The 9,536-nt window shown below is 55.1% G+C and overlaps 2 protein-coding genes across 9 annotated transcripts; both read right to left on the bottom strand.

Moving 5' to 3' along the window:
• Positions 1 to 2,854: 2,854 nt before the first annotated feature.
• LOC117283988 (protein S100-A6-like) lies at positions 2,855 to 4,422 on the bottom strand. The gene is made up of 3 exons (XM_033758095.1): positions 4,407 to 4,422; positions 3,261 to 3,387; positions 2,855 to 2,984 (listed from the first exon to the last, which is right to left on the bottom strand). The coding sequence occupies exons 1-3, from the start codon at positions 4,420 to 4,422 to the stop codon at positions 2,855 to 2,857; spliced, it is 273 nt and encodes a 90-aa protein (XP_033613986.1).
• A 386-nt stretch (positions 4,423 to 4,808) lies between these two features.
• S100a5 (S100 calcium binding protein A5) lies at positions 4,809 to 9,480 on the bottom strand. Of its 8 annotated transcripts, none has more exons than XM_033758380.1 (4): positions 6,837 to 8,121; positions 6,562 to 6,715; positions 6,281 to 6,430; positions 4,809 to 5,061 (listed from the first exon to the last, which is right to left on the bottom strand). In XM_033758380.1, exons 2-4 carry the CDS (start codon positions 6,634 to 6,636, stop codon positions 4,918 to 4,920), a joined length of 369 nt encoding a protein of 122 aa, XP_033614271.1. In that variant the 5' UTR covers positions 6,637 to 6,715; positions 6,837 to 8,121; the 3' UTR covers positions 4,809 to 4,917. The 8 variants fall into 8 exon arrangements, with proteins under 8 accessions (XP_033614271.1, XP_033614275.1, XP_010615594.1 ...); XM_033758384.1 differs by lacking the exon at positions 6,562 to 6,715 and having other exon boundaries at positions 7,473 to 7,537; positions 7,981 to 8,121; XM_010617292.2 differs by lacking the exons at positions 6,562 to 6,715; positions 6,837 to 8,121 and adding an exon at positions 8,735 to 9,480.
• Positions 9,481 to 9,536: the final 56 nt, after the last annotated feature.

Here is a 9,536-nt window from a genome sequence, read left to right as displayed (position 1 = left end):
GCACATCAGCTGAGGACATCCTGATTCTTTGAGAATCTAGTAGTAATTTTTAAGCAAAAGGTTTCACCTGGGAGAAGGACACGTTCCTTATTAGCCTGCTCTTTCATCCCACCTGCTACTGTAAGAATGCTTCGCCCTTGTCACCATCCTCATCAACATGATTACCACCACCCTCTGAGTTATCCAATACTCTCATTATTGTGTGTACCCAATAAATAATCGATAGCTCAGAGTGTCTTTGTCTTTTCCTGCTCTGGCACTGACCTGCCACCCCCACCCCCATGTACTTCAAAATTATAAATGTGAGTTTGACACATCCATGTTTTTGTGACTTTATGATTTTAAAAATGTGTTATGCTTCACTTACTCTCCCTTTGTAAATGGAGTCTTTGGATCATTCAGAGGAAGCAGGGCTTTGTTTTCTAATGCAAAAGAAACAAATTGAACCTGTTCCTGCTCCAACCACCACCACTTATCAGCCAGCCCCAGGCCCATCACCCGTGGGACCCTGAAAGTTTTCTACCCTCTGACCAATACCTCCTCCCCTGTACATTCCCGTATATCACCCTCGCACACCCTCTCAGGGCCAGCAGTCTTTTCACCCTTGGCCCATCCACACCCAGACTGCAATGAACTCGTCACATGTTGCTTAGATTTTCCCTGCCTCCCTGGTCTCAATCATGTAATTTGACCTTACAATTTCCACCTCACAAAACATAAAAGATCCCCAGTTACCAACTGTATCGTGCCTCATTTCTTTGAGCATCTACACTCCACTGTTGAGTGCATCCTTATCTTCCTCTGATAAATTTTTCTTGCACCTCATCTTAGATGTAGTCCACAAACTATTTACATATCCTCAATATTTAATTAAAACATTTAAAAGGAAATGAAGAAGAAATGGCCTGAGTAAATCATGAAGATGCCAGTATAGGCCGAGAGAAGCACCCAGGAGCTACACTGGGATGAGAAACCCTGGGATCTGCTGGAAACCCTTGTTATCTGGGAATTTGGTCTGGGTAGAATCACGGACTTCTGTAGCTACTCAGTCCTGTCACTTTTTGCATAATGTTAATACCACCTACTAGATATAAGTCTTCTGAAGATGAGGAGGCAATGGATATAAAAGCACCTTCTACAAATAGCACCTTGCTATACTCTACGGTGTAAGGTGGTGGGGTTATTCTGGACAATTTCATGTAAGTGTGGTGGAGAGCAGGCAGCTAAATGGTATGACTCAGTCCTAAACCCACTTCCTAGCTGAGGCCCAACCTAGCTCCTACAAATAGACTGTGATGTTGCTATTTCTGCTTCCCAGCTGTGGGAGTAACTAGATGATAGGATTGATGCCAATTATACTGGTGAGGAGGGAGGCACTCAACCAAGGGAAGAGGAATGTGAGCATCCCGGGTCGTTACCCGCGAAGGAACCCAGGTGAAGGCCCAGCTCCATCTGAACATCTCCCCCTCCCGTGAGCCCGGACCCTGCTCACCAGCAAGCTCAAGGGCTCTATTCTGACTTTCAATCTATTGAAGCTACAAACATAAGCAGCCTGTGCTGCTGAGCACAGCTGACGCCACCCCTTTGCTGCTACAGCCGCCAGATTCCATGTAAATCCTGCTTCCTTCCCGTCCTCCACACTAAGAGAAGCCCTGAAGAAATTATATTCCTATGCAAACCCAAGACTTGCTATTGGTTTGGGATTTTGTTTTATTCTTTAAATCTGCACTCCCTTTTGTCTCCCTTAGCCCATAGAGAAACATAAGCTAAGGATATGCCTGTTACTCAGCGGGTGGGCTGTGCACTTAACTTCCTCTGGGAATCCCTCCCACTGCCCGAGAAGCCCAGGGCTGATGGCCTTGCTGGAGCAGCCCTCCCCGCATCCTACAGCCTCCGCACACTGGAACAACTGCACCTGGCTTGGGGGCACGGCTGGGCTGGTTTACATGAAGGTCTTCAACCCCTGAAATGGGGAGGAAAGAGACAGGGCTTGGAATCTATTTGTCTTTGCACAGCACCCTCCCTTCCCTGACTTACCTATAGTGTGTGTGTCCAAGATGAGGTTGAATCGCTTTATCTGGGGTTGATGGCTCAAAGTGAAGAGATGTGCCCTTCCCTGACATTGAATGCTGGGCATTTGGCCTGGCCAGGGACCTCCATCGTTCCCCCTTTGTGGACCCCTCGTGATGCAGGCGTCCCCACACCACCATCCTAACGTGGAGCGTGCCACAAATGCAGGGACTGTCTCCTACAGTGCGCCCCCCCACCCTCAACAGAGACATGGGCAGATGCATGCAGTAAACCCACCCACGTGCTGAGTGATCTCAGGCCAAGCCCTGGGCATCTCACGCGTTCCCACTCTGCCCCACTCCACTGTGGTGAGAAAGTGGATGGGGTCCACCCCAGGGCCTGTCCAATGCAGCCCCTCTCACGACACCCAGAACAAAAATTGGTCTTCCAGGACCATCTGCCATGCTTCTAGGGACCCTGAACCCATAACAACCCACCCCGGGCACCATTCCTGCTCCAGACCCAGCCCAGATCCTCTCCTTTCGAGAACACTCGAACCTTCCTTAAGATGGCTTTGCCAAGAGGGGCATCTTTTCTACTACTACACGTCACAGCTCCCTGTAACATCAAGAGTGGGGCCCAGGACCTGGAGAGTCAATGAGTGACTGTCAGAGGTCAACTGTGAAGCAGACTTTCTCATGGCCCTGACAGAACCTGGCGAAGGAGGAATCAGAAATCACTGGGAAGCCAGGGCACAAGAGATCTGACCAAAGAAAACTTATTGAACAACGACCCACAGCCAGATTTAACTCAGTGCCCCCAGAAGGCATCTCCACTTTCCCAGTTATTTGTTCTCCTTGAGCGATTCACTATAGATGGAAACCAAAGTCCCCAGGAAGGTGAAATACTCCTGGAAGCTCACGATGCCATCGCAGTTCTGGTCCATGTCCAGCAGGACTGCTTCCATCTCAGCACTTGTAAAGTGTTAGAAGGGGAAGAGCAGATCCAGGGCTGCCCGGAATCCTAGATGCTGCCCTCCCTCCCCCCAGGTAGCCACTTTCTCTCACAGAAGCAGCTCTGTTCATTGGCACCCGGGAGAGGTGTCCACCTTGGCTTCGCCTTGGCTTTACTTCTCCCCGCCCCTGCTCTTTGCTCAGAAGGAGTGAACCCCTGGCTGGGAGCCCCACCTTCTCCAGGCCAAGGCTCCATTAGGCAGAGAGTAAGCAAGGGGTGGGAAGGGGTCTGGGAGCAGGGTACTCGCCAAGCCCAGGGGGAGCTCCTTCTGGATCAGCTCCTTCATCTCCTTCTTCGTTAGGGTGCCCCTGTCACAGTCCCGGCCAGAGTACTCGTGAAAAGGGACAGGAGGTTTTCCATGGCCTCATCCATGGCTACGGCTGGGCTAGGCACTGGAGACGGGCTGCTCAGAGCCGGCCAGCAGGACTTCTTGCTCCCCACACAGCCCAGGAGCTCTGTCCTCCCCACCTGCCGCCCGTGTGGTGGGGAGCAGGGCCCAGAGGACCAGAGCTGAGGGGAGAGGATCACGAGGCTCCTCTGGCCCTTAGGGCCGGCAGCTCTAGGCAGCTTGAGGGCTATCCTGCAGGGCTTCCAGGAGAACTTGGGGAGTGTGACTGGGCACGGCCATCCAGCACCCCACACTGCCCCAGAGGCACACCCAGGACACAGCCTCTGGCACCCCAAAAAGGCCCAAGGAGCCGCTTCTCTGGGACCCCCTACCCGGGCCTACCTGGCTCGGCTCCCTGCCCTGCCCCCCTCTGCAGTGTGGCTTGAAGCCCTGCTGTCCCGGGAGACCCCAGCAAGGTAAGGCAGGGTGTCTGAGCCCCGGGGAGGGACCTCAGGTGGGCTGCGTGGCCTGGGCGCCCCACCGGATCTCACTGCACTGGACAGCGGGGGCGGTGGGGTGGAGGTGGCTTTGCTGGATGGAGTGGCCCAGGGGCCTTCCTTATATGGGCCGGTCCGGAAGGCTGGTGTTGGGGTCCCCACGGCCTCACCCACCCCACCCCTGCTCACACCTGCCTCCCGCCAGCCCCTCCAAGCCTCCTGCCCTCTGCTCCGGGGTGGGTGGAGATCCTGGAGCCCAGCGGCGGGCAGGACGAGTGAACAGGGTGGACGCCACCGCAACAAAGCGTCGAGTTCTAATCTCCAGCTCAGTGTGCCCTTCCTGGCAGGCACAGGGCTCTGGGAGGTAGCTGAGGTCACCCATTTCTTCCTCAGCCTCCTGCCCGCCACGGTTTAGAGCAGGGTCACGGTCAGAGGGCAGGGACTCCAGGGACGCTAGCGCCCCCAGAGGTGTTCCGGGGAACTCCAGAGGAGGGAAGGGCAAGCCCAGGGTCTACACTTGTGTGTAAGGCATCTAGAACACGGGTCCTGCCAGCTACCGGTTCCTACCGACATCGCACTCGCCCTACCGCCCGGGATTCCACGCACAGAGCGCCTGAGCTCTGCCCTGCAAGCGCGGCTGGTCATTCACCCCTTAGTGAAAACTTTATCAGCTGGGTCTCCTGGGGACGAGGGAGCAGTGTTGTCCAGAGACTGGGCTGGGGCTGGGGCACTGGTTGCCTCCTGCCCTCCCACGAGCTGGCCCTGGGTCAGACCTGCGGCGCCCCTGCCCCGGAGCACACCTCAGTCGCCAACCTGTGCACTCTCAAAGCACTTCCCGCTCCACTTTCCCTGCCTCTTAGCAGCTCCTTGAGGCCTACAAAGCCTCCCCGGGCTCTCAGGGAGGTGCTCTTCTTGGATGTGAGGCCTGTGACAAGTGAACAAGACAGTCATGACCGGCCAGCCTCCTTTATTTCCATCAGAGAGAGGGGATGGGGCCACAGAGGGTCTGTTCCGGGGGCTACAGCAGGCAGGGGCAAGGGCTGACAGGGAGGACAGAGGGCAGCTGGGTCACTCGTTGTCCTCCAGGAAGAAGTCGTTGTAGGCCATACACAGGGTGGTCAGGAACACCGAGTACTCCTTGAAGTCAATCTCCCGGTCGCTGTTCTTGTCCAGGCTCTTCATTAGGTTATCAATGCTGCTCTCCTTCATCTTCTGGGAAGACCCAGGATGAGAGTCAGCTCAGGAGCCCTACCCACTGCTGGACAGGCTGAGGGTGCCCCTGCTGTGAGCAGCTGCCCATAGCATCTAGTCCAGCCCACAGGATCACAGTGGGAAGCCAGCCTGACCTCCCAGCCAGAGGAGCAACCATCTAGGGCTGCCTGAGAAGGGACCAGGACGTAGTCTCTCCCTGAGCTCAGCCTGGTGCTCCACTGTCCTCTGTCTGGTCCCCTGCCCGGTTACCCTGCTCTGTTCCACCAGGAGCACAGAGATAGAGCCCTCCTCAGGAGAAAGGGGCTCTTCACTGTCTCAGCACCGGTCTTCCTAGTATCCAGGACGATGGGACACAGGAAGATGAAAATTGTCTTCATCAAGATCCTAGTCCCCATTTGGGCTTCTGTTTTACCCAGGCCTCCCTGGGCTCCTGTCCCCCAGTAATTAGTTCCTCCCTCTGTCCTCAGTAACTCCAGGGGCCTAGCTGGAAGGACAGAGGTCAATCCTTCTTCATCCAGGGCTTCTCCCCCTGCCCATGGAAGCACTTTAGGTCAAAATGTGCCACAAGAGCCTCCCCCAGGATAAACTGCAAAGGAAAAAAGAGCAGAGCACAAGCCTGGCCTGGAATTCCAGCTGAGCCTTTCACTGGAAAAGTTCTCTAATGTGCCTGAGCCTCCATTTTTGTTTGTTTGTTTGTTTGTTTACCTGTAAAAATAATGTCATGTTTACCTCAGGGACCTTGCCTTCTGTGGGTGACCTCCCCCCTCCAACTCCATCTGCTGTAAATCGGTCTATCTACTTCCTACCCTCCATTCACAAAGTAAGGCCTCGGACACGGAGGAAAATCAGGCAAGGTCCCTACCTTGAGTTGCGCACAACTTAACCTGGACACCCAGACCCCTTCGCCTCCCCCAACTTCCCTAGCACAGGTCCTGTCACCATGGTGACACCAGCCCCGCCATCAAGACTCCTTCCTCCTCTTCTGGAGCTTCATCGAGGCTGTTGTCCAGCCCCAGACTCAGCCTTACTCCTCAGTGAGACCTGGCTCATCCCCCAGGACAGAGGTCTAGAGCTCCGATGACTTGAGATGTTCAGCCTCTCCCTTCTGTGTCTGGACCTAGCCTTCTGCCAGCCTGCCCCTGGGTTAGAGAACCTGAGGGCAGATGTGTGTCCCTGGCAGGGGCAGCCTTCACGGCAGGGTGAGGGGATGGTCACCTACCTCCCCAAGACTCAGTTCCTGCTTTATCAGCTCCTTCAGTTCCTTCCGGCTCAGGGTCAGTTTGCTACCCTCTCTCCCTGAGTATTTGTGAAAAGTGGTGACCATTGTGGTCAAGGCCTTCTCAAGAGGGGTCTCCATCAGTGTGCAGCTCTGGAATGGATAAAGGGGAAGACCAGAGTCCTCAGGAAGCTACACCATCTGCTCCCAGCCACCATGACCCCTGTCTCACTCCCAAACCCCTCCTTCCAAGGACCTGGACTGGAACCCATGATGAGGCCTACATCCACCACCAAGAGGATCCATCCAGGTCCAGACAGGGTCTCATGAGACCAAGGCAAATGCTGAGCAACAAGCATAGTGGGTTGTTCAGCCCCCAAAGAAGGCTCCTCTGCTCAGGGGCCCGGGAGCAGAGTGGGAGGAGGACTCCATGAAGAACTGGGGGCAGACAGGGAGCAGATAGTGGTCAGAGGTTCTCTCTGCCCCATCCAGTTCAGACACCGGTTCCCCAGAGGGAGTTCCCACCTTAGCCCTCCTCCTTCTCCAGTGCCCCCACCACCTGATATGAAGGACAGCCTTGCTGTAAAGGTGCGGACATGCCAAAGAGGAGTTCAGGCTTCAGAGGGAGCTGGAACTGGCATCGGGAGATAAGGTCTCAGCAGCAAGCAGGACCTGCCAGGCCTCCAGCTCCAAGCCCAGGAGCTGCTCATGACCAACACCCACAGGCTGGACAGGAAGCAAGGGCCTCTTAGAACTGGATCCAGGGCTTGGGTTTAAGTGAGGACCTCCGCGCTCTACGCAGAGCCACCCACATAGGGAAGAGGCTGCTGGAGGTTGTGTGACTCAGACCTGAAATCCACATCCCTTAGGGAGGAAGGAGGAACATCCGTAGAACTGAAGGGCTACAGGTAGATCCCGGGGGGAGTCCTGATCCGGGAGGAAGAGGGTGCTGGCTCCCACCTCCAGCCAAAGCCCACCCGGCAATGCTTCACCTGGACCATCATTCACCTCCCACCACCCACTCAGCTTCTCCCACCTCCAGGAGACTCAGCCAGGACACCGGCCAAAGGAAGGGCCTCTGGGCATCCGCAGGAGCATCCTGGCTGGCTCTGGCCCCCCACCTCCACCCGGAGCTACTTAGCAGGAAACTCTTATGGACCCAATTCCAAACGCTGCCCCTCTTTCCCGAGCATACCTCCACTCATGGGCTGGGCCTTCTTTGTGGAGGTGACTGGATTGTCACCCTCTTGCCTCCTCCCCCTGTGTGGCCCAACAGAGGTGAACCGGGAGATCAGAAGGAAGGACTCACCAAGGAGGGAGCAAATCCAGAGAAGCCAAGCAGCAGCAATGGCCTCCTGCACGCTGCTCTCTGCTTTTAGTCCCTTGCTCCCAGTGCCCAAGAGACCAGAGAGAGACAGGGCCAATGAGAAGGGGTCAGGGATATGAGGGCACCCAGCAGAGCCTCCTGAGACTGACAGGCGGAGGAGAAACCCCCTGCCACTTTCACCATCCTTGTTAACAAACAAGGGCGGGGAACACACTGTGAGTATACAAGTCTTCAATCCCAGAAACTTTGCTTTTCCAAACAAAAATCAGAACTCACTCCATGATGGAGCAACAGGCAGAAGAGGGGAGGTGTGTGGGGGCCTAACACAAGGCACCTCCCCATGTCCTAGGCACTCTGCACACGGAGACCCTCTCACCTCTCCAGACCCAAGAGCAGATCTCCATCAACCAGTGGGGGAGGATATTTCCTGCCAAGGACACAGTCAAGGTCATTAGCTACTATGAAGCCAAAGGTTTAGAAAGGGCTTTCAGTGAATGGTTTCTTTTTTGGTTTGGTTTTGGTTTTGGTTTTTGAGATAGTTCAGGCTCCCCTTGAACTCACTTTGTAGTCCAAACTGGCCTCAAACTCACAGTGAACCTCCTGCCTCAGCCTCCTGAAAGAGCTGAAATTACAAGTGAGCACCATCATTCTCCTAAACTTGCATAGGAAAGAACTGTCTGAGACTTTTGACGTGGAGGACTGAGAATCAGTGGCTGGTTAAGGTTCCAGGGGAAGGCTAGAGCCTGGTGATGAGGTAGAGGTGGTGGGGCGGCAGGTTTGGGGTGCACACGAAGCGGTAAGGGTCAGGAAGTCATCTATATCCCAGATAGGATTCCACCACCAAGAACACCAAGTATGAGAACCAGGCTAGGGACTTAGTACCCATCCCTGCTGCTGTCCCACCCTAGCTTGGATCATCCTCTCTGCCCCCTGTGCCACCTCTGCCCCCAGCTACAAGATTAACAAGGCAGCAGGGACTTATTGCTAAGCAACGGGAGTTTCCAGTGGTGAGCGATGCAGGAAGAGGCTCCGGGAGGGCAGTCCCATGGGAGCCAGGCACACTGCCTGGGGGTGAGTGGAAACAGCAGACTTCCTGCGTCAAACTCCAGGGGAACTTCTGAGTCACCTACCCTACTCCTCTGAATCTGGAGAGAAAAGCCCAGGGTGATGAGAAGAGAACCTTGAGATGCTGAGGGAACCGAGCCTCCAGCTCCTGGCTGGGTATTTATGCGCCCCTTCCTTAAACGCCCCCGAATCTTCCAGGCGTAGCCTCGAACTCTGGAGCCACAGCCTTTAACCTGTTCTAAGCAGGAGCAGCACAGCACTTCACATTTTCAGGAGGGAGGATTTCTAGTGCACTTCACAGATCATGTGTCTGGAATTCTGTCACTGAATCTGTGCTCATGGTCTCCCTCACACCCACCAGCTGTTATTCCTCACTCGTCCCTTCTGAAACTCTTGTCCTCCTCTGAAATGCCACAGTTCCTCATAACAGATCTCATCCCAGGGTCCCAAGGACAGAGAGAACAGCTAGTTCACGCTGCTGCGAAAGATCCCTCTACATGGCTGTCCCTGACCCAGCTGTGGGCAGGCAAGGGTTACTTGTTCCTGTGGAATGGTGCCAGTGAGCTGGAAGGGTAGCAGGCCAGGGCCTGGACCATAAATGTCAAGACTGAGTGACAGCCTCCTCCCACCGCTCTGGCCCCACAACTCCCTCCTCGTGACTTCGCCCTCTTGTCTTCCCTCCAAACCCAACCAAAAGCAGATGTGACCTTCAAGCCCCTTCCAGACTCAGTTTGGGGTCCTGCCAGAGATGGGGTTGGAGAGAGTGAGCAGGCTAACATCCCACAGCTGAGGCTGCCCAAGCTACTGGTGGTCCTTTTCCCTTGCCCGCCAGAGTCCATTTTATCACACACACACACACACACACAC

The sequence above is a fragment of the Fukomys damarensis genome, unplaced genomic scaffold (assembly GCF_012274545.1).
Source record: "Fukomys damarensis isolate Sample0158 unplaced genomic scaffold, DMR_v1.0_HiC HiC_scaffold_33, whole genome shotgun sequence".
In the NCBI taxonomy this organism is placed as follows: Eukaryota; Metazoa; Chordata; class Mammalia; order Rodentia; family Bathyergidae; genus Fukomys; species Fukomys damarensis.
Note: the sequence above shows the minus strand (reverse complement) of the source record. Positions and strands in the feature narration are given on the sequence as shown.

What these genes read in the sequence shown, in the direction of transcription:
- LOC117283988 (XM_033758095.1), bottom strand. An exon ending in CTGGGCTTGGCGAGTACCCT is followed by an intron (nt 2,985 to 3,260) that starts GCTCCCAGACCC and finishes ACACTTTACAAG; the next exon opens with TGCTGAGATGGAAGCAGTCC.
- S100a5 (XM_033758380.1), bottom strand. Translation starts at nt 6,636, where the DNA reads ATGCTTGTTGCTCAGCATTTGCCTTGGTCTCATGAGACCCTGTCTGGA. An exon ending in GGATCCTCTTGGTGGTGGAT is followed by an intron (nt 6,431 to 6,561) that starts GTAGGCCTCATC and finishes TATCCATTCCAG; the next exon opens with AGCTGCACACTGATGGAGAC. An exon ending in AGGAACTGAGTCTTGGGGAG is followed by an intron (nt 5,062 to 6,280) that starts GTAGGTGACCAT and finishes GGGTCTTCCCAG; the next exon opens with AAGATGAAGGAGAGCAGCAT.